A 25,411-nucleotide genomic window follows, 5' to 3' on the forward strand; every position below is an offset into this window, starting at 1 on the left:
GATAGGCCTATAATACGCACCTGCCACAGACTACGTTATAGACCATGTGTCAGATAACAACGCGTCTGTTCCAGCAACTGTGGTCAGCTGATGAAGAGAAACCATCCAATGAATATCGATTTTGGCTTTAATTACCCTCGAACAATAACAAGCGGCGCAGACGTACAGAATAAGATGGAGTGCCCTCTAGCGGTGAGCTCGTTTGTATAGGCAAATCTCGCGTAAAACCGCGTTATCACGAATGCTGATTGAAATTCTCGTTAACACAGACAAATGTGTGTTTACTTCCAGTGTGATGGGGTTTGGGGATACAGTAAGTGGTTTGAGTGGATGCGACGATGGACACAGTGATTGAAGGGATATTAATGTCACAGAAACCAGCCACAAATCTTAGACTACAGATTTAATCCTTTAAGATGGCTACATCTGTCTGATGTTACAAAACCTGCGTTGTACATATATAGCGGGTTTGTTGGGGCTCCTTGGTACAAAAGACAGTTTTTGATGGGCTATTTATTCCTGTACTTCAAAAAATCGTGTTATTTATACACACTTGGATATATTGCGACACACTGGGAAATATATCAATTTATTTTGGCATGGATTTACCGCTACGTGCAAAGAAAACATTGCAATAAATAAGCTTTCCTTTTCACTACACACAAAAGTAGTTTGTGTTTTGTAGAAACGGAAAAAACTAAGTAATCAGAGCTTCGAGTTGCACAGTCTTTATTCCTAATGGAAATTATATGACTCCTTTGAGAGGATTTAGAAGTTGCAGAACTAAGGAAGCTCTTCATCTCAGACTCTTCGTAATTCTGCAAGATGATCCACATAATTAAACTAGGCACATCAATTAACTACGATGTTGCCAACCTCTGACGAAGCCATTGACATCATCAGAAACCGCATGGATGAAATCCACCCTTCCCAGGTAACCATCTACAAACTGACAAACTGATGCACTCCTGCATCAGCTCCACAAACTTCACCAGGCGAGACAACATCTTTCAGCAACCCCACGGCCTCCCCATGGCCTCCCCACGGCCTCCCCATGGGTTCCCCACTGTCGCCTTTAATCACTGACATGTTCATGATCCACCTTCATTGATTGTTTGTTGTTTAACGCTGCACTCGGCAATATTCCAGCTATATGGCGGCGGTCTGTAAATAATGGCGTCTGGACCAGACAATCCAGTGATCAGTATCATGAGCATCGATCTGCGCAAGTGGGAACCGATGACATGTGTCAACCAAGTCAGCGAGCTTGACAACCCGGCCCCGTTAGTCGCCTCTTTCGACAAGCATGGGTTACTGAAGATTAATTCTAACCCGGATCTTCACGGGTCATGTGATGTGCTAGTACCGAAGGACAACAACAAGACCACAGTATATCGGAAACCAACCCACACAGACCAGTACCTTCACTACGCCTCCAACCTTCACCTCAAGTCAAGAGAGGACCATCTCCGCGCTAGCACGAGTCCACAACACCTATTCCACCAAGAAACACCTTACCACTGAACCCCATCACCTGAACAACGTCTTCAACCACTGCCACTACCACTACCTAAACAAAACATAGCATCACCAACAAAACCCAGTGAGTGTGTTTAGTTTTATGTCACTTCTTGCAATATTCCAGCAATATCACGGCGAGGGACATCAGAAATGAACTTCACACATTGTACTCATGTGAGGAATCGAACCCGAGTCTTCGGTGTGACGAGCGGACGCTTTAACTTAACCCTTATAGGCTACCCCACTGCCCCAACTAAACCCAGAAAGCCACCCGTCAACACACCGCACCCTATGTCGTCAGTGTGTAGTAAACTGGCTTCCACATGCTGCAGCGCTAACTCCAACTGACTGTAAAAACAATTGCTCACACTTGTACATATACCTTTCAATCACTCTTCTGTTAATATCTTGCTTCATAACGGTATAATTTGGAAACTATTCCGCACACTGGTTAGAACGACACCGGAACGTTGCTCCCACTGTAGAACCAGCTCATCCGTATATTGTTCTGCGTGATATGTTGATATGCATTGTTCTGAAACATTCAACTGACAACCTCTGGAAGTGACTTACCTTCTCCTTCCCCCTTGTCACCAACTGAACAGTGATGTTTTCTCGTCCGTGGACTAAAACTATTCGACCTTCAAAATTACTCCCCTGGAAGGCATGCATCAAAAGTAAAGCCTCCAACGAAATATATATTTGATCAAATCAGGCGATGGTACTGAATATCTTTTATCAAATCAGAGGACAGAACTGATGGCGACGATGACGATGATGATGACGACGACGACGACGACGACGATGATGATGACGACGACGACGATGATGATGATGACGATGATGATGATGATGATGATGATGATATTACTTTTAACTGGGAATAATAATGATATCAATACAAAAATTCAAGTCAGGTTTGTTTCGTAATTCAATCCCCATGACCGTCAGTACAGGTGTAAGAAAATAAAGTACAGTTGTAATTGAAACAAAGAAATTTATTAAACATATCAAGTTTTTAAAAAAATTATTAAAACGTAATCAAAGAAAGAGCGCTTTGTAACATTTTATACCCTTTTTGTCCTCTCCCTGACTTCCAGAGAGACTGAAACAGCTTTCACTCACAGCTGTGGAAACAAACCCATCTTCCTCGGATACATAATTAAACATGGATATTCAGGGTATTGTTCGTCAAATATTTATTGATATATTCACGTTTTGTGAGTGCAGTCCCGTCACGCATTTCAATCACTTAAACATCACTACATCTACATCACAATCACCACATGTACTCACTGCAATAAGTTTCACAGCGAAACTTATCGATCAGCAGTGCCGCATCCGAGGTGGATCGATACATGTACAGTTGGTAGACAGGAAGCCAGAGATCGGCGGTTGGTGTAAAATTCCCCAAGGATATTTTACGTGTGCTTCCGTTTGCCCTTTAAGGCCACGAGAAAGAAATAAGCTGGACGTTTGTAAACATATGGTTTTATTTGAAGTTTTTAAAGGAGCTTTTTTAACCGAAGATCGATGGGTCGGGTTTCTGTTTGATTGATTTAAATAGATTTCTAAATTTCAGATTGTGTCTCTGGATGTTGGGGGAAGACAATAAGCAACAATTTTGTAACATAACAAAGGTAATTTACGGGATTTATACTCACCGCGTAAGGTAGATGCATATAGAAATAAATTTAAAGACGAGTGAACCAAACATATTTAACTAACGGCAACCCAACTGCAGTCCACTAATAATTACCTCCCTTGATAAAACTACATTCCTATCTCCTACTATTTATATGCGTTTTGACTGCACATGTAACATTGATAACATTTGGACGCATGCCTTACTTTCATGTTATAATGTCTTTACTATATACTATTGTAAATTATTGTTGTTTCTGAGCAATTATATTCTTTATGATTGCAGTTCTTATTTTCATAAAGAAAACGGAAAGAGTCAGTAGTATACCATGTATTCCCGTACAAATATCCGATCATCATGGCTGCCGCCGAGTTGGAGAAAGCCCTTGCACTTAAATTAACGAATAAGGCTGGAGCAATTGACATTTTGTCTGGAATAGGTGAGAAATCGTCAAAAAACACATTTCAGCTCTGCTTTCCCACAATTTACAAGAATTTTGCTAGAGATTGTGTCTCATTATCTTGCTGCTTGATTTGCCGGTCTTCAAATTCTGCACAATCATGCAAACAACACATGTCAACATATCGAATTTGAATCATCACTGGCATCAATGGGTTGTTTCAGTGTAGTCGTTGGGATTTAGGTAATATTTATATTGTTATCGGGCATCATTGTTTGCTGTAAAGAGTGTCCCACGAGCCGAAGACAACACATCACATTGTACTGTTGTCTCCTAAATTCGCGAGTCCACGAATTTAGGATATTCATCATGTCCATGGTTTTGATATTGCTGTTCCAAACCCAAACCAATTAGTTCGTTAAGGTTTACCTGATCTTCAGAGGTTGTCTGAGCTATCCTACCTCTTTAAACATGTTAAACAAATTTATTAAATGTAATCATGGTAATTGTAAGTAAAACCATTCAAAAGTATACTATAGTTAAGTCATGACAGATTAATTATAGTAATGTAAAATAATTTTATGTTCTTTAACTTCTTTTAGAGTCCAGTATATATATATGATATTTGTACCACATTACCTGTTTCCAGTAAAGAGAGAAAGCGGAGACAAGGGTGAAGAATGGGTAAAGGTGAAGGAACAGGCTGTTCTGGAGCTTGGTGCTCTCTTTGCAGGAACAAAACAGGCCACAGGTAAATAGACAATAATGTACAGTAAGACAACATACCACAGGTAAATGGGCTGTACGACATACCACTGGTACTGTTACACAGAAAGACAACATATCACAGGTATAGATAAACAGTAGTACAACATGCCACAGGGAATTACCCCCGAACCGGCCCCAAGCCGAACCGGTCCCTGATATTTGACCCAAACCGGCCCCGAGAAGTAAATATTTCTACATTGACATATGAATTAAAGTTCCTTTAACATAAATGACGAAAACATATTACTCATATGTCTTTTAGTGTAATATCGATTTTTGAAAATATATTAGCGAATATTAGTGTCGATGAGAGGCAAGTGAACATGCAAGTGCTGCTGATCACAGAGATCCCGTGGTAGAGGACATTTTATGTAATTCATTTAAGAATCTAAAAGATCAATTGCAAAACAATACTAAAGTAAAACGTGTACTTACATTTCGTTGTATCGTATCCACAGAATTGACACATTAATTCAATACAAGAATAGCACATAAATCCAATATAATGAATTCCGCGTTCACTTTTGTTATGCCCAAGTTTCCAGTAACGAAAAATAATGTCGTCCTTTATCTTTTTGCATGTTTCCATGTGTGGAACATTTGTAAAGATTTTCAACACACATTAACCACCTTTCACAGAGTGAATTCTACTAACATTATGAAAACTAAAACATTCTTCAGCTCCAAAATTAAACTGTTATTTTACGCACGTCTCACTGAGCGATTAAAGTGAATGTGTTGTTTTAATATTTCCTTGAACGGATTATCGTGAGCGAATTAATGTACATGTTGCCTTAAGCGTATGCTCTTACTGGACACTAATTGCGTTCACTCAATGTCAACTGCACCGTATACTGTTATCTTCACCTTGCATATAATCTCATAAAAGACATTATCTGAAGGACATGATTCATAACTAAGAAGTAGCTTCAGGATGGCACAATAAGGAAAAGGAAATCTTCATGTCTGTATATATATAATAAATTAACTGAAATCTTCATGTCTGTATATGTATAATAAATTAATTGAAATCTTCATGTCTGTCTGAATAATTGTCTGTCTGATTACCGTTAATTAACCCAGGGGCCGGTTCGGGTGCGGGGCCGGTTTGAGTTAAATATCCAGGGTCGGTTGGGGTTAAATATCCAGGGGCCAGTTCGGGTGTATCCCGCCACAGGTTTATGATAGACATTCATGCTACTTGTAAAAAAGTAATCATGTTAAAAGTAATCAGAGGTTAATAGATATACAATTATTGCGAGGGACATAAATTTAGAATTATGAATGTGTAAGATTCTAAAGAAAGCACTAAACGTTTGATCATGATATCACTTATTTTTTCTGTATGTCCACAGTGAATTTGATGTCATTTGTAACTTAGAATGTTTGCTTGTCAGAGGAATTCTTTTATCATTGATCAAAGTGCCAGAGTGAAGACTCACTTGCATCACATTTTGAGCTCTAGTTATGCCTGAGAAATGTTACTTTTTGTTGTGCTTTGATATGTGTACTTTATTTGTACATGGTAGTGTATTTTGACTAAATATTTGGATTTTAGAGTTAGCCGGCCTGATTAAGTTCACGCGACCATTCCTGGGTATGGTGAGCAAAGCAAAGGCAGCGAAGTTGGTGCGAGCTCTTGTTGACCTGTTTTTGGACATGGAAGCAGGGACCGGTAAAGAGGTATGCTTACAGGACTGTTTGTCTTGTAACCATGTCAACTGTTTGAGATTATGAAAGAATATGTTAGTTTATTACAATAGGGACTTAAACACATCATTCTCAATGTCTTGATGGAAATACATGTTTTCGCATTGCTTTAGATGCAATCTTGCTGTAATTGATACACATTTCATTCTTTGTTGATATTAATGTAACAGTTGTTTCTAAGGTTCGTCAGACTGTATCTTGTAAGTTGGCCATGTCAAAACTTGACTATTTACAGGCCACAGTGATCTTGTATCTTGATTGTTCTTGATTGCTTACTTGGCAGTTTCACTTACTTGTGATTGAGGTAGACTGACGAAGTGGTCACTTCAAATGCTGTAAAGTGACACTGCTGAATTAATCTATACATCATATTGAAAAGTAAATACAATTGTTATATATTGGGTAAGTGATGAAATGCTATATCTACAAAAATAGGAAATATATGTTCCTGAAGTGAAATATCATGTCTGTCGGAACTGCTTTCAATCTGCCTTAACAACACAGGGACATTCAACATAAAATAATATATTTCATGATAAAAATTCAAAGTCTTATACAATGCAGATATGTACACCCAGTATGTGCAAATGTATAGAATGAATGCAGGAAAAAATACATATTGCATCCTGAAGGACACACAACGATACACATTGTACCAACTTATAGTTCTGTAGGCTACGGTAAAACCCTGAAAATACACTCTGTACTCAATGATGATATGTTGAACATGTGGCCGTATCATGTTTATTTTCAAATAACATGTTATTTGCATCTCTTGTGCCAATTTTGAGAATATTTGTCAGGTCATCCACTGTCAGGTCTATAATTGATGCTTTTCAGATCCGTTTTGGCTGTCATGGTAATTTTCACTGAATATTGTTTTCAGGTTGAACTCTGTCAGGAATGCATTGACTGGGCCAAAGATGAAAAGAGGACATTCCTTAGACAAGCCCTAGAGGTGAGCAGAGCTAATGGAGGACATTTTCATTTGCTTGGTTGGTTGTTGTTTACGCCACACTCAGCACTGTCAGTAGTATTCCAGCTATATGGCAGCAGTCTGTAAATAATGGATCTGGACCAGACAATCCAGTGATAAACAGCATGAGCATCAATCTACGCAACTGGGATACAATGACATGTCAACCAAGTCAGGGAACCAGATGTGCAGTGGTATTGGGGTAGCATAGTGGCTACTGGGCTTGCACACACCGAAGACCTGGGTTCGATTTCCCACATGGGTAAAGTGTGTGAAGCGTATTTCTGGTGTCCTTGCTGTAATGAAGCTGGAACATTACTAACTGCAACTTAAACTAAACCACTGGCATAACAGAATCATCGTCAATGGCAACCGATAAATAAAATATAATGATTGTCAGTATTTGGGTTATCTAAATATCGTAACATAATATCATAATTTGCCAAAACACAGGGATTAGTGAGATAGAGTGGTAATTGAAGCTTTGCTGTTTAATTGTCAATGTTGTGTCTATCTTAATTTGAGAAAATAAACAATTTGAGAAGATTCCAAGATTTCCTGTATGTTTAGCATGGAATCTTAGATGAATTCCTACCCTTGAAGATCCGGGTTAGAATTGGTCTTCAGGAACCTATACGTGTCATAAGAAGTGACTTCAGTCCCCCCTGGATTCCACGGCAAAAAAAATGAAATTCTGCGGCGAATTTAAGTAAATTCTGCATTTGAATTTTACAAATTCTGCACAAAATTCTGCAATGATATAACTGCTAAAACTTTGTTACTTGACATCAAATTGAACACAAATAAAAGGCTTGTAACATATACCATGTTTTTATTCTTTAACTTGACATGTTACGTTAAGATTAAGTCAATTCAGGCAGCTCTGGGAGAGCAGGAAGTGGAGATTCAACTACGGGACGGTCTGGATCTTCTGGAAGAATATTGGGAATATCTGCCATTGTCTCTTGATTGAACTTGTCATACTGGAGTCTCTGATTGTAGTTAAGAAATACCAATGCTTTGACTGAGTCTGTTTTCAGGGATCTTCGGCGTCCTGTCAATACAAGGTTATAGAGGGAAAAGCTGCGCTCTGCATCAGCTGAATTAGTAACAGCATTCACGTATCGCCTAGCAAGTTTTGCTAAGCATGTGATTCCATATTGTGCCATAGTTCAGATCAAAACTGTTAGACTTCACATGACTAACATAAACGATTGTGACGTACACTATGTACGTTTAAAAATGCCTACCCAACTTTTAGTAACACCTGGTTTAGCTGGCTGAATGGGGTTCGCTGAATGACATGTTTGAAGTTTGGATGATTTGTAAACAAGTCGACTGTTATTCAAAATTCTGCATGAAATTTTATGAATTCTGCGGCGAGGAATTGCAAATTCTGCAGTGTTCTGCATGAAAATTGCTTTTCTGCGGCTTAGATGATATTCTGCACTCGGAGGTGAATTCTGCAAAATATTCCGTGACCGCGGAATCCAGTGGGGACTGTGACTTTATCGGATTGGGTGGTGAGATTTGCTGACTTGGTTGACACATGTCGTCGTATCCCAACTGCGTAGATCGATGCTCATGCTGTTAATCACTGGATTGTTTAGTCCAGACTCGATTATTTACAGACTGCTGCCATATATAAAGCTGCAATACTGCTGCTTACTGCATTAATTTAAACAACAATCAACTAGATAAATTCCTGAAAACAAACTCACTATGTCATGTGTATTCAAATGACTTTTTTGTTCCATTACAGGCTCGGCTCATTGCTCTCTACTTTGATACCAAGAGCTATCAGGGAACGCTGGCGCTAGGTAAGAGTTGGCACAAACATACACAGACAATATACCATTTCTTTTGTAAGCAGGGTCATTCTGCTGAATAGGTTTCAAAATACCTTTTGCAGTTAATGTTTTTATCTTCAGTAGCTGCTTGGAGATTTGATCAAGTTGATGATGATGATGACGCTGATGTGTATGTCAGTCACCTGTTTGTCTGGCCCAGAATCCCATATGGACAGGCTGCCATTATAACTGAATACTGCCAAACAACATAACATCTGTAATTCTTTTCTGACCAACCCATGAAAATCTTGGTTCGGGTTGGTCTTCAGCAACCCATGATTGTCATAAGAGGCGACGAATGGGATCCAGTGGTCAGCCTTACTTGGTTGACGTCTCATCGTAATTCTTCTCGTATGTTATTTTCATGGATCTATGCTCATGATGTCAAGCACTGGTCCAGACATAATTATTTACAGTCCACAGTCATACAGCTGGAATATTGTTGATTGCGGCGTTAATACAACAAACAAAATCTTTATGGAATATATGATATTGGTTTGGGTTGTTTCCCTTTCTGTACAATTAATTTGACTGATGCTCATACTGTTGATCACTGGATTGTCTGGTCCAGAATTTATATACAGACCGCCGCCGCCATATAGTAGGAATATTGCTGAGTGCGGCGAGAAACAACAAACCAAAACCAAACCCTTTCTGCATTTCTCCAGATGTATGACCCATGGAGATCCGGGTTAGAATAGGTCTTCAACAACCCATTCTTGTCATAAAAGGCGACTATGCTTGTCGTAAAAGGCGACTAAGGGGATCGGGTGGTCAGGCTCACTGACTTGGTTGACACATGTTATCGGTTCCCAATTGCTCATGCTGTTGATCACTGGATTGTCTGGTCCAGACCGATTATTTACAGACCGCCGCCATATAGCTGGAATATTGCTGAGTGAGGCCTAAAACTAAACTCACTCACTCACTCTCCAGATGTATAGTGGGAGCCTGTTGAACAAACCAGTGATCTATATGTCAAGCATCCAAGTGTGGGAATGACGTCACAAATTCATCACGTCATCACTGCCTATCAGTCTCAGTGCCACTTAAACAAGCATAGGGTCCAGTCTATGACTACTTGCTATGTGTAACAACCCAGGGATTTGCTTCAGCATCAAGCTTGCTGAAGGAGCTGAAGAAGCTGGATGACAAGGCTCTGCTGGTGGAGGTGCAGCTCCTAGAGAGCAAGATCTACCACGCACTCTCCAACCTGCCAAAAGCCAGGTAATAAGATTCCACAGTATAACCATTCTCTTCCCACAGAGGTTACTCCTGTCATATCTTCCTACGTAACCTCTGTTCTAATACGGCCCTTTCATGGTGTGAGCGTTCAAGACTCGTGATTGGAGGCAATCAGATTTAGTTGTGCAATCAGCGACGTTGTTTCAAAAGTGATCATTCGCAATGCCTCGGTAATTTCCGTATGCTTCGAGAAAACTAAACCTCTTCCCCTGCGCGATGCGCAAACGTTTCTTCTAGACAGAGCTCAGTCATGTTATGGCAGATCAGTGGCGTCTCCATCGCCCTCGTTGACAACGGACAAGCTAGCCATTAAAAGTCTTGTGTGTAACATCAACACAAGTCCCCGGCAGATGGGGGAAATTTGTGGCCGCACATTTGCTTGTGTTAGTCAAGTTGAATCTAAGTCGATGTAACACGTGTTCTGATTGGATAGAAAGAAGGGAGATCATTCGTCTTGCGATCTTTTGCCGCTAGGGGATTTTACGAGAACCGGGAAATATGGCCGTATTAGAACAGAGGTTCGTGGGAAGATATGACAAGTAACCTCTGTGGGAAGAGAATGCAGTATAACCTGTACACCACTATTAGGGCTGTAAAGATGCATCGAACCATCAATGGATTGCAATTGTTGAATCTCCTATGGCAATTAGTTGATGGTAGAAACGAAAAACTATCAATGCATCGATAGTATGTGTGACTATCAATAGTTTGACAATTGACTTCTGTTGATAAATGCGCAGCACTAAATACATGAAGTACCAGATTTGTTCTGTTGATTTTTTTTTATTGTTTGGGTACAGAGTTGCAGTTTCATAGAGTTTATAGTTTAACTGTTTACTTGATTTGGGTTTCAAGTTTCTTGTCAGTTATTAAAAGAGACTGAAACAACTAATAGTATTGCAATAGTTGGTCGCAATAGACTATCAATATAGCAATAGACTATCACAATAGTGTTTCCCCCTCAATAGTCACCTCTAACCAAAATACTGCTATTTGTTATTGTTTTACTTATTGCAAGGTTCACAAGAGCTTTTGTCATTTAACCCAAAATCGACAGGCATTTGTTCATTTGTTTTGCATCAAATTTAACTGAAGAAAAGGAATCATGTGCATGATATTTCTCTCAAATTATCTCCCCTTTGTCCATGACTACAAAATGGCAGCTGAGTAATATCTGCATCAGCATGTTGAAAATAAAACATGCATGTACATCCCGTGTCATTGTCAAACACTTCAGGGGGCGGTGGGGTAGCCTAGTGGTTAAGGTGTTCGCTCGTCATGCTGAACACCCGGGTTCGATTCCCCCACATGGGTGCAATGTGTTAAGCCCATTTCTGGTGTTCCCAGCCGTGATATTGCTGGAATATTGCTAAAAGCGGCGTAAAACCAAACTCACTCACTCACTCAAACACTTCAGCACCCAACATATAGTTCAAGTATTTAACTTTACACAATAATATTCCAGGCTTGCTGACTTGGTCAACATATGTCATCGTATACCAGTTGGGTAGATTGATGCTCATAATGTCAGTCACTGGATTGTCTGGTCCAAAGTTGTTAGTTTACAGACCACCGACATATAGGTGGAATATTGCTGGGTCTGGTGTTAAACAACAAACAAGCAAGCAATAATATTTATCTGAATATAAGAAAATAGATGTGGAGAGCACAAATGGCAAGGTTGTTCAAGATGAGATTCCCAAATCGTAGTTTGAATCAGATTTGTCCTAATCATGATTCTTGGTTAGTAGGCACCATACCCGTGCTCATTGGTTTCAAGGGGCGGTGATGTAACCTGATGGTTTAAGCTTCCGCTGTAAAGACCCGGGTTCGCAAAATACACCACATGGGTACAATGTGTGAAGCCCATTTCTTGTGTACCCCAATTTTTTCCACACACACACACACACCCACCACCCCGCCATGATATTGCTTGAATATTGCTAAAAGTTGCATAAAACCTCACTCACTCACTAATTGGGATTTCAGGTTCTCAGTAAAGTAGGGATTATAGTATTTATTTGGGTTGAGTCCCATCTGGAATTCAATCCCACACTCTCAGAGTCAGGCACCTTATCGCTTTTTGCAGCTGTTGTAGTTTCCATAAAAATGTAGACTTGTAGTCTCAATCACATGCTTTGTGTACCCCCATGCAGGCAGTCAGATGCCTCGCTCTGGGAATGTGGGCTCAAATCCTAGGAGATGCTCAACCCAAATAATTACTAGAATTAGCACTTTTTGGAAAAAGTGTAGTCGTAAATATTACATGGTAATTTTACTACTTTCTAAAAGGCATAGTGTATACATACATATTGTATAGTGTCAGTAGTCTTTTGCAAATATCACCACCTTATTTCAAATAGGTCCCCAGCAACCTGTGCTGGTTGTAAGAAACTATTTCTTGGACAGGGTGGTACAAATTGTTTAATGGTGTGTGTTCATATCCTGATGGAATGGATCAGCATATTTAGAAGCTGGAATACTGCCGAGTGCAGGGTAAAACAAAGCGCATGTGCATACCATCACACTGGTCCCCAAAAGAGGCACCCGTGAAGATCCGGGTTTAGAATTGATCTTCAGTAACCCAAGCTTGTCGGAAGAGGCGACTAACAGGATCAGTGGTCAGGCTGGCTGACTTGGTTCACACATCATCGGTTCCCAATTGTGTAGGTTGATGCTCATGCTGTTGATCACTGGATTGTTTAGTCCAGACTCGAATTATTTACAGACCGCTGCCATATAGCTGGAATATTGCTGAGTGCGGCATAAAACTTAAACTCACTCCCAAAAGAGACTTACATATAAGAACTACCTTGTATTTTGAAGATGGAATATTGCTGTTTGAAGGTTTAGAAAATGCCCACATGTACTCAACAAAGCCAAAGGCTGCTTTCTCCCAAAACAAGGCTTACACCATCATGCTAATAAATAACTGCCTTCATTTGGGTTTTTGGGTTAAATACCATGAGATATCAATTTCAAAAATATTTTGTTCTTTGCAAGTGCCATTCAAGATCTACTTTTAGTTTAGAAAATATGGTCCACATGTAGTTAGCAATGGTTGAGACATTCTTTTATGAGGTGTCATGTTATTTTGAGCATCCAGCCTTATGTATTGACAGATGAATACCTTGAAGACTGCCTCATCTTACCTGTAACCTGTGAAGATCCGGGTTAGAATTGATCTTCAGCAATTGCGTAGATCGATGCTCTTGCTGTTCACTGGATTGTCTGCGTAAAACTAAACTCACTCACTCACTCATCTTACCTGTTGTTTATCATTCAGAGCTGCACTGACATCTGGTAGAACGACAGCCAATGGCATTTATTGCCCACCCAAACTACAAGCTGCCCTTGACCAGCAATCAGGTGAGCTATTCTGGATGTTTTCAAGTTATACTTGTATTCACCTGTTTGTCTGGCCCAGAATCATATATGTACAGGACACTATAACTAAATACTTTATAACATAACATCTGTAACTCCTAAGGGGTGATTGAGCCATGAAGGTCCGGGTTAGCATATTGATCTTAGTACCCATGCTTGTCGTAAGAGGCGACTAACGGGATCGGGTGGTCAGGCTCGCTGACTTGGTTGACACATGTTATCGGTTCCCAATTGCGCAGATCGATGCTCATCTGTTGATCACTGGATCGTCTGGTCCAGACTCGATGATTTACAGACCGCCGCCATATAGCTGGAATATTGCTGAGTGCGGCATAAAACTAAACTCACTCACTCACTATAAAGGGTGATTAACGCGATTGGGTGGTCAGGATCGCTGACTAGCTGAGCCTGTATATTTCAACCATTATGTTTGTCTATCTGATTGTTTCTAACAACATATCTTTCTACCATTTTGTTAGTCAACCTTGACTAATTCTACAAATATATTTGTCTACCTGAATCTTCCTACTATTACTTTCATCTACCTGTTTCTGCCATTATGTTTGCCAGTCTGAACCTTCCTACCATTATGTTTACATGTGTGAACCTTCCTACCATTATGTTTGCTTGTCTGAACCTTCCTACCATTATGTTTACCTGTCTGAACCTTCCTACCATTATGTTGACCTGTCTGAACCTTCCTACCATTATGTTTACCTGTCTGAACCTTCCTACCATTATGTTTACCTGTCTGAACCTTCCTACTATTATGTTTGCCAGTCTGAACCTTCCTACCATTATGTTTACCTGTCTGAATCTTCCTACTATTACATTTATCTACCTGTTTCTGCCATTATGTTTACCTGTCTGAACCTTCCTACCATTATGTTTGCCTGTCTGAACCTTCCTACCATTATGTTTGCCTGTCTGAACCTTCCTACCATTATGTTTACCTGTCTGAACCTTCCTACCATTATGTTTGCCTGTCTGAACCTTCCTACTATTATGTTTGCCTGTCTGAACCTTCCTACCATTATGTTTACCTGTCTGAACCTTCCTACCATTATGTTTGCCTGTCTGAACCTTCCTACCATTATGTTTGCCTGTCTGAACCTTCCTACCATTATGTTTGCCTGTCTGAACCTTCCTACCATTGTTTGCCTGTCTGAACCTTCCTACCATTATGTTTGCCTGTCTGAACCTTCCTACCATTGTGTTTACCTGTCTGAACCTTCCTACCATTATGTTTACCTGTCTGAACCTTCCTACCATTATGTTTGACAGTCTAAACCTTCCTACCATTATGTTTTTCTACCCGAAGTTATGGTTGTTTTCCATTTCTCCAGGTATACTTCATGCAGCTGACGAGAGAGACTTCAAGACAGCTTACTCTTATTTCTACGAAGCATTCGAAGGCTACGATTCGGTTGACAGCCCCAAAGCTATCACAGCACTTAAATATATGTTACTGTGCAAAATCATGCTGAATCTGTAAGTGTGTGAATGTAGCATTTGATCAAATATTGTATCAGCCTTTACTGTATTAGTTAACTCTACTGTTGTCCCTGGAATCATTAGGCAAATACTAAATGTTATTTCTCATGGGGTTTTATGAAGTTAAACTGGTCACATGTGAGCAGTTGTCTGTGCAGAGTTGCTTCCCTTGGGTGTGCCAGAAATCTATGGTCATGTGTTTGAATCCAGGTTCGCCCTGATCATGTTTCTGGATTTTCAGCGGGTTTCACCAAAATGGTAAATGTTTGAATCTACATCACATTAGATTTTCCTCGTAAATCAAGCTGTTGACATGATTTACACATTAGCTGTATATAACTGAAACACTCATGTATTCTGTAATTAGTCTCTGGAAAAGGGGGGGCGGTGGGGTAGCCTAGTGATAAAAGCGTGCACTCGTCATTGCGAAGACCCGGGTTCGATTCCCCACATGGGTACAATGTGTGAAACCCATTTCTGGTGTCCCCGCCGTGTAAAAAAAAGCGGCATAAAACTAAACTCACTCACTCACTCTCTGGAAAAAACTACTATAATTGAAACAGTATAAAGTGGCATTAAACAATCTGTAGAGTTAGAGTAAGTATGGTTTGTCGCCTCTTTAAGTCATATTCCAGCAGTACCATGCCAGGAGACACCAAAAATGGGCTTCACACGGTGTACCTACTAAGGGAATTGAACTGGGTCCTCCAGCATTGCAAGCGAACACTCTAACCATTTGGTCACCCCATGGAGGATGATTACACTGAGGATGAGTTCTATGTAATGTAGACACATTTGAAATGTCTATAACCTAATCCTGTCTCGTACAACAGTGCCGATGAGGTACACGCCATCGTAAGCGGCAAGCTGGCTCTCAAGTACACAGGCCAAGAGGTGGACGCCATGAAGAGTATAGCCCAGGCTAGCCACAAGCGATCGCTGGCAGACTTCCAGAAGGTAAATGTCAGATGTCTGTACAGATGTGAGTTTATGTTGAGAATACAAAACATTGATATGACCAATAAAATGGAAAAATGGAGCAATTGAGAGCCTATGAATGGAATTAGAATCGTTAGAATGAATTTTGGTTCTCAATAGTTTGAAACAATAATCTGCCAAGTAATTAATAGTGACAATGAAATATCAATATTACTGAATTCAGATGAGCATACCTGTTTTAATTTCAAACCCTGCATATTTCTTTTCCACGCACTTGAAATTGAAAGATTGAATATGATATATATCAATGCCCTTTTTGTCATGACAATAGCTTTTGTCAACAGTAACTATCAATATGGCCCAATGTATTTGTGAGCCAGGTAGAGAATTAGGTGAATCTGCAAAGGCTTCAGGACTAAACAATACTTTGTAGACACTTGATCAGATGTATTCCCGATAGGTATATTTATCTGCAGCAACCATACTTATGTGGTTGTCACAACCCACTTGTGTGGATCAAAGCTCAAGATGTTGTGGACCACTTGATCCTCGGGTCCACACTTGATTTTTTAAAAGGGTACTATTGTCATATAGCTGCAGGGTGATGGAAATAGGACAGGTGAAAAGTAGATGTTCACTTGTTCTGATTATTGACCAAAAAGGTTATTTATAAAAATTGGTGTCCCTCTACCCTTGTTTTGTAAGTTGACTTGGTTCCAGGACAATTGCCTTGCCATCTGTGTGAAGGGGAGATAACTCTGGCAGACATAGCAAGATCTTTACCCAGGGAACAGTTTTTCATGCTTACTAGGACTGTAACAATGCATCAAACTATCGATGGATTGCAATTGTTGAGTCTCCGATAGCAATTAATTGATGGTAAAAACGAAACGATATTTTTGTAATTGGTGGTCATTTATTTTTATTGAATATTTATGTTTTGTATTTTTTTTGGTTTGGTTGCAGACTTGCAGCTTCATTGAGTTTATGTTATTTGCTTGATCTGGGTTTCAAGTTTCTTGTCAGTTATTAAAAGAGACTGAAACTACTTCAACTTGTTTATATTTCATATAAACTATGCATTCATCTGGGAAATGACTTCCAGTAGGATAATTCAAGGAGAGAAAAAACTGTTGCAATAGACCATTGCTATCGCAATAGTAGTTTTCCCCTCAATAGTCACCCCTAGTGCCCACTGATCTTGGCCATCAACACAGCTTGGCCAAGTAATGCTGAGGAAGGATAGCAATAGATGGATGAACAACTTCTTTATAGCTGTGAGAGCGACGTTTCAGTGTAGGTTCTAACACCGTTATCAAGCAAGTCATCAATGTATGGATGAACAACTTCTTTATTGCTGTGAGAGCAACGTTTCGGTGTAGGTTCTAACACCGTTATCAAGCAAGTGATGAACAGCATAAGAATAGAGGAGCATATATGCAAGTTAAAGTAGTTGTTTGTACAGTACAATAGGGATTAGGAAGCCAGACACAATAACAACACAAGGGCTTTGATAAAAGCGTTAACAAATGAAGCCTACGAAGTAAACAAGGGGATGGTAAAGCCTGTGGTATACAAATAATGCTGACCGGGGGTGGAAATAACTTTAAAATTGCTAGTGTACTCCGGAACAGTGGAACATATAAAATCACTTGCCCTGATAATTTTTCCACTATACCGGACGTTTTATTGTTGATTTTTGTAAATAAACAACATAATTAACATTGGAAAGTCAGCTGGACACCGGGTACAGTGTGATATACAAATTTGCTTGCCCGACAGAAAAAAACACTGGCCTTGGGCAATGGGTTATTTCCACCCCTGCTGACTAAAATATTGTTTAGATCATCTGGCTTGACACTTTGAGTCCCCAAGGCAACTGACTGGGATCTCAACTTCCCACGTGGGTACAATGTGTGAAGCCCCATTCCTGGTGTCCTCCGCTATGGTATTTCTGGAATATTGCTAGAAGTGGCGTAAAACCATACTCACTCACTCACTATCTCAACTTGTACCTATTTCAGACTCTGGCAACATATAAGGTCCAGTTAGAAGATGACCCCATCGTGAATGCTCATCTGAAGACACTTTATGACAACTTACTGGAACAGAATCTGTGTAGAATCATCGAGCCTTTCTCTCGAGTTCAAGTACAGCACATAGCTGGCCTTATCAAGTTACCTGTGGTAAGTGTATGCTCAGTTGGCGTACGGTCAGGACAGATCCAGACTAACATTTAGTCTCTGAATATGTATACATGTAATTTTGATTGTAACACATCAGTAGCTGAATCGCTGGTTAAACTCTGTGTTTTATTATCATCTGACATTTGGCGTCTGCTCGCGGGAATGTACTGAGCATGACTGATACACTAGCGACACCTGTCGCTAGATGTCACATGACTGGTCACGTGATTACAGTTAAATTGAAAAGGAGCCCCAGGGGAACCAGGTGGAGAAGTCTGGACATGCTTCATTAGGGCTTTAGTATTGCAGGGAGGGCTAGGCTGGGGGGAATATAATGTGGTTCAGGGACTGTGAGACAGACTACGCAGACCCATGAAGATCCAGGTCAGCCCAGTGGTTAAAGCGTTCGCTCGTCACACCGAAGACGTATTTCCTTCTAATAGCAGAATATCTTTGCTATCTGAAATTTGAAAACAACAATTCATGTTTTGATTCCTCACCAAAAAGGGAGAATATGAAATAAAAGTGCTGTATTTTGATACGGATCATTGCACAATATTATCAAGGTACATCTCCATCATAGCCAACTGACTGGTTCCAGTGCCACGGTTTATCCTGCGTGTTCTGGTGAGCAGATCCAAGCTATTGGCCATTAATGGAAATATACTTGTAGGTGCTAGGTCTGCAGCAACTCCGCAGGGACGAACGTATGATACATCTCACGAATATTGGGTAATGATTATAACATGTCAGCAGTTGATCTATTGTTCAGTATGCAGTGGTCTCCATCTAAACCAACATCCCTCTAATCTGACATTCCCTGTACACCGACATATTTATTTGGTCCTGAATTTGTCCCAATATAATTTCATGTAAGAAATTCCTCTAATCCGACACTCAAATCTGGTCCCAAAACATGTTTGTAGTGCAAATTGACTCTTTCTAAGCCGACATTGTAATTTCACAAGAGATTGTATCAGCCAAAACATAGTGTGTATTTGAGATAGCAATCAACACACTTGGGCGAGAGGTATCCCACCAAAGTGTGATAGGATTGATTAACTGTTATAGTCTGTTTGCAGTGAAAACGTACCGATGTATTTCACTTTAAACAAAAAAGTAAATCAAATAAAGTGAAATTAAGACTGCAAATCCTCATAATTTTGCCTTGCCAACTGAACATTTAAATCTCAGAATTTTATTCATTGTAGGACAAATGTTGTTTAACAAACGATCATATATTCAAATTGCTATTATTGGTTTCTATTACAAGGGGGCAAGAGCAGTAGTTGGAACAGTGAAACAAATGCACGTGCGGTTCGTGATGAGCGTTAACTTAGACCAACTCTACATGTACTGGTGTTTCATTTAATGTGCATACACCCTTGTCATACAAACCATTAATAACGATTTGAAACTATGATCGTTTGTTAAACAACTTTTATCCTAAGTTGAAATTTTTTCTGAGATTTAAGTGTTCAGTTGGCAAGGTAAAATTATGAGGATTCGCAATCTTGATTTCATCCTATTCGATTTACATTTTTGTTTAAATTGACATTCATCGGTATGTTTTCAATGCAAACAGACTTTAATTACTTGCTAACTTCTTGTTCAATGGTTTCATAGATTGGTGCAGTCACATGTTAAGTGCTTGTTATGATTCATTGACATTGACATTGAGATCATCTCAGTTTAGCATGAGTATTGACAGTCAGTGCCACCAACACATATTATAATGAGAAGTCATGGTCAGTTACTGCACTACACGTCACAATGGCTACCCATTGAAAGCATAATACAGAAGTGCTTTCATGCCTGTGGTTTTCTTTGTTTTTCTCAGTGTGGTTTAATTTTGAATTGAGTTTCGAAAAACTCTAAACAACATCCCTCTAAACCAACATCCCACTAAACTGACTTCTTTTTCAGAAGAAGTCCTCCTTGGGGTACTTATAAGCATTAAAATGTCCGTTTTAAAAGCCTACGACAGTTGTGACTATATTTTAATAAAAAATATTTACAAAACGAAAAACACGTTCTGTGTTATGAGACCACCCCTACAGGGCCCCCACGGGGCCCCCTACCGGCAAGAGCAGGTAACTCTAGCCGACAACCTCGCACCTCACCTCACCTCATTTTTCACCTATCCCGAGCGATGTTGGTTTAGGGGGAGTCCACTGTATTCAGTGAAGCAAAGTAAATTTCTTGGCTATGTTGATCTATTTATTGTTGTAGCAATTAATGCAGTCACCACATTACTGCCAAATTAAATATATAACAGTGTTTACTATTATCCTGCTTGGTATATTCCATTTTGCAGATCTTGCTTTGATAAATGAAATCCCAATTCAAGTAAAAACCTTTAAGAAATGAATGAATATTTCATTCTAGTTATTGCAAAGAACGAATTGAATGCATGAAGGAATGTTGTTCATATATGTGAGTAACATAACAGCCCCAGTGGATGCTAATAGCAGCAACATTTGATTTCTTTGACTGGATGATCAACCAGTCCTCAAAAGTTTGAGTGAGACACAATGTTCACTATGTTCCTTTCTGTCAGAACTTACTCTGAATAATAACTCTAAATTACTACTAGTCAGTGAGAACTACAACAATGCTTCAGCCAGGCAAGCGCCATTGCGCCATTCACACTAAAAAATATGCAATGGCACTTTTTTTCAATGTTAGAGCGCCCATTGGCACACATTTTATATAATCCACACGTTTTCTATACCACGATTACCATGAATGGCAAAAGTCGCAACTACACTGGCACACATTTTATATAATCCACACGTTTTCTATACCATGATTATCATGAATGGCAAAAGTCGCAACTACACTGGCACACATTTTATATAATCCACACGTTTTCTATACCATGATTATCATGAATGGTAAAAGTCGCAACTACACTGGCACACATTTTATATAATCCACACGTTTTCTATACCACGATTACCATGAATGGTAAAAGTCGCAACTACACTGGCACACATTTGATATAATCCACACGTTTTCTATACCACGATTATCATGAATGGTAAAAGTCGCAACTACACTGGCACACATTTTATATAATCCACACGTTTTCTATACCATGATTATCATGAATGGTAAAAGTCGCAACTACACTGGCACACATTTTATATAATCCACACGTTTTCTATACCACGATTACCATGAATGGTAAAAGTCACAACTACACTGGCACACATTTTATATAATCCACACGTTTTCTATACCATGATTATCATGAATGGTAAAAGTCGCAACTACACTGGCACACATTTTATATAATCCACACGTTTTCTATACCACGATTACCATGAATGGTAAAAGTCGCAACTACACTGGCACACATTTTATATAATCCACACGTTTTCTATACCATGATTATCATGAATGGTAAAGTCGCAACTACACTGGCACACATTTGATATAATCCACACGTTTTCTATACCATGATTATCATGAATGGTAAAAGTCGCAACTACACTGGCACACATTTTATATAATCCACACGTTTTCTATACCATGATTATCATGAATGGTAAAAGTCGCAACTACACTGGCACACATTTTATATAATCCACACGTTTTCTATACCACGATTACCATGAATGGTAAAAGTCGCAACTACACTGGCACACATTTTATATAATCCACACGTTTTCTATACCACGATTACCATGAATGGTAAAAGTCGCAACTACACTGGCACACATTTTATATAATCCACACGTTTTCTATACCACGATTACCATGAATGGTAAAAGTCGCAACTACACTGGCACACATTTTATTAGTTAAGTTGCCACTGGCAACACTCAAACAATCCTGGCTGAAGCACTGCTACAATGATTGGATTTTTGCTTGTCCTCGGCATTATTTGGTGGTCTCTTGCTATCAGACCAGCATGAATTTCGAAGAAAGAATGATCTACATCATATCTCTAAGATCACTTTCTGAATGGAATATGAACTTGAAGATCAAGCTACCCACTTGAGGCTCTGTGTATTTGTTGAGACTAATACAACCAATATTTTCTTTTACAGGCAGTAGTAGAAAAGAAATTATCCCAGATGATTTTAGACAGAAAGTTCCATGGTGAGTAGAAAATTGGATTCTCAGAGTCATATGATGTCTGTAGGTCCCTCATCGTCATTCTATTTTAGCAAGGACCCGTGAAGGTCCGGGCTAGAATTGTTCTTCAATAACCCATGCTTGTCATAAGAGGCGACTTACAGGATCAGGTGGTCAGGCTCGCTGACTGAGTTGACACATGTCATCGTATCCCAATTACGTAGATCGATGTTCATGCTGTTGATCACTGGATATTCTGGTCAAGACTCAATTATTTACAGACCGCCGCCATATTACTGGAATATTGCTGAGTGCGGCATAAAACTAAACTCACTCACTCACTGTATTAGCAAAGGTCCTCGGCAGCCGTATCTTGAATTGGCAGGCTTGGCTTGGGTGGTCAGACACAGCAAGGAACAGGGCTTGTTTTGTCCAAGAGAACTCCTGCGTAAAAGGCTATGTAATTAGATGGTCAGGCTCGCTGACTGGATTGATTGCTTGGTAGACTGATGCTCATGATATCAGTCACTGGACTAGTAGTCCTGACTTGATGTACAGACCACTATCATATATAACAAATGTTACATTTGGAATTACACTTTCTTAGTAAAGTACAGATTCTTGTACTTTTGTTGGGCTGAGTCCCATCCAGGATTCAAACCCATGCCCTCAGAGTCAGGCATCTTGGAAGTCGCGGTCGCTAAGCGGGTTAGGCGACTGACTTTGTGTGCTAGCGACTAGGTGCCTGATTCTGAGGGCGTGGGTTTGAATCCCGGATGGGACTCAGCCCATTAAAGTACTAGAATCTGTACTTTACTAAGAAAGTGTAATCCCAAATATAACATATGTTCCATTTGACCACTATCTAAATGGCATTGTGTAATCACACCATCATATAGTTGGTACATTAAAAAAAGCTGGAATATTTGGAAACTAATCAAAATCACTACATTTGTTAGAAATTCTGCTGTTGGGATTCTGGGTAGGATTCAGGTAAAGTGACAATGTTGACAGTATGTTATCTACCAAAACAACTTAGTTGATGCTCAGGTAAACACTGGATTATCTGGCCCAGACTCAACTATCAACAGCCTGCCCTCACATCAATAAAAATGAATTGTCTTTCCACTTGTCTTTATAATAACATATTACAAAACTCTTAAAAAATGGAAGGTTTCTATTTGTCCAATGACACCATAAGTATTGGGTAGTTTAGCAAAGTCTGTTGGACTACTGCCAGTTTCTATCCCAGTCATACAGCAGAACTACTGCTCAGTGCTGTAGGTTAGATCACCGACTTTGTGCAGGCAATATGGTGCCTGACTGAGAGTGTGGGTTCAAATCCCGACTTGGACTCAACTAGGGCTGCAACAAATACATACACTACACTATCTGGCAAATATTATATGTATTACGAATATTGGGTAACGAATAATTATTCACGAATTCAATATTGTAGTAAGTGATTGATGCACAATATGGAACGTCTATGTTGACAGTGTTAATTTGTCACAGCAATAACCAGTTATCTCATGACACTCAAATTTGTTATGTAATAGGTATAGTCGACAGTACCATGTGCAGCCTTTGCAATCTAACATGACTTGCGCTACTGCAAGGCTAGTGCATATTCCATTCTTGCATATCTCAATTTGATAAAGGCATAAGTGTTCCAGTAAAACACGCTCCCTCAATAAAATTGTAAATATTTGTGAATATTTGGTTCTTGTCACCACGAATAACAAATTGAATTCAAGAAGGGCTTCGGTTCAATTCACCGAAAATATGAATATGCGAGCGAATCGTAACAGCCTTAGACTCAATCCCAATACAAATTGGCTTCACTAGAATTTGTACTTTACGCGAAAATTTAATCCCTCATGTTACATTGCTAAATGTGATGGTAAGCAACGAACAAAAACCGATATCAAGCAATCACTTTTCATTTGTAGGTATTCTGGACCAAGGAGCCGGAGTGCTGATTGTGTTTGATGAAACCCCAGTTGACAAGACATACGAGAGCTCTCTCGAAACAATACAGAGCATGGGCAAGGTTGTTGATGCTCTGTACAACAAAGCTAAAAAACTCACTTAGGCTCATCTTCATCAAGACTTGATCTACTTGAAGGATATTCCCTCTCCAATGACCAACAACACCACTTATCCTTTCAAAAATGACAATTTTGTTTGAATATTTTGTAATATTTCATTGTCCAAAATATCAAAATGCTGTCAGTTTAAACACTATTGTTTTAGTTATTTTGATGATACTTTGAAAGGATTTCTGGCATCTGAAGAGGAATGAGTTCTGGTGTACAATGGAAGACTGCATGTGAACAGAGAACATCGGACAGGAAATACTTGAGTATTTATATGTGCATTCATTCATATTGAACTTGTTATCATCTGAATAAATTACATGTTTCGTAAATGGTGACTTGTGTATGTCAATCAGGGTCCAAATATTTGATGTTTTGGGGGAGGGTGCATTGGAATTTATCCAAAGAAATGCACTCTTCCATGCACTTCTTTGATTTTCAACATGGGCACAATGTCTGAAGCCGTTTCTGGTAAATCCCCCACCCAGATTTTGCTGGAATATTGGTGAAAGTAGCATAAAATTATACTCACTCACTCACACAAAACATACAGAATTTTAGTGTTTATGAAATCAATATCTGGTCTTAAGTTATAGGGGAAAAATATCTAGTTTCCATATAAAATTACAGCCTTGCCCTATCCCCTTCCAATATTTATAGGATCTCACATACAGGTAACTGCTTACAGGTGCTGTCGTATATATGGGAATATTTCGGAGTGCTGAGTGCAATTCCAAAAGGGGTGGTAGCGGTTCAAATCTCCTCGAACTCGTAATTGGTCAGTAAATATAAATGTCTTCTTCACTGCTGCACAGTTACGGTGTATGGTGTAATGTGTCACTCGCGAAAAATAGTGAAACTTCGTTGTGTCGAACTTTGATGTGTATACGTTTGTCTCGAAGTAAAAGCTTGGTCACTACATGTAAGGGACCGTTCATAAAGTTTAGCAAGGGGTGTAGTGTTGATTATTTTAAGGGGCGGGGGAAGGGTCATCAATTTTTTGGGAGGTGAGCAATTTGGTACATAAAAATATTTAAAAATTATGCTTCAAACTTATGGGAAGTGGGTGGCGGGTGGATGTCATTGATTTTGTACATGAACCCGA

At 39.5% G+C, this 25,411-nt stretch overlaps 1 protein-coding gene across 1 annotated transcript; it reads left to right on the forward strand.

Annotated features, from left to right (window-relative positions):
- Positions 1 to 3,466: 3,466 nt before the first annotated feature.
- On the forward strand, positions 3,467 to 24,638 carry LOC124273564 (26S proteasome non-ATPase regulatory subunit 11-like). The gene is made up of 12 exons (XM_046708842.1): positions 3,467 to 3,605; positions 4,216 to 4,317; positions 5,893 to 6,017; positions 6,931 to 7,002; positions 8,783 to 8,840; positions 9,986 to 10,097; positions 13,402 to 13,484; positions 14,849 to 14,993; positions 15,830 to 15,953; positions 17,960 to 18,121; positions 22,180 to 22,231; positions 24,160 to 24,638. Exons 1-12 carry the CDS (start codon positions 3,524 to 3,526, stop codon positions 24,300 to 24,302), a joined length of 1,260 nt encoding a protein of 419 aa, XP_046564798.1. The 5' UTR covers positions 3,467 to 3,523; the 3' UTR covers positions 24,303 to 24,638.
- The last annotated feature ends 773 nt before the right edge of the window (positions 24,639 to 25,411 follow it).

The sequence above is a fragment of the Haliotis rubra genome, unplaced genomic scaffold, assembly GCF_003918875.1.
Source record: "Haliotis rubra isolate DU_JTF1 unplaced genomic scaffold, ASM391887v1 Scf182, whole genome shotgun sequence".
NCBI classification, from domain to species: domain Eukaryota; kingdom Metazoa; phylum Mollusca; class Gastropoda; order Lepetellida; family Haliotidae; genus Haliotis; species Haliotis rubra.

Bases quoted from the DNA above. Each gene is read 5' to 3' on its own strand.
- LOC124273564 (XM_046708842.1), top strand. From the start codon at position 3,524: ATGGCTGCCGCCGAGTTGGAGAAAGCCCTTGCACTTAAATTAACGAAT. The intron at 10,098-13,401 runs GTAATAAGATTC...TTTATCATTCAG, and splicing joins TCCAACCTGCCAAAAGCCAG to AGCTGCACTGACATCTGGTA. The intron at 15,954-17,959 runs GTAAATGTCAGA...TACCTATTTCAG, and splicing joins CGCTGGCAGACTTCCAGAAG to ACTCTGGCAACATATAAGGT.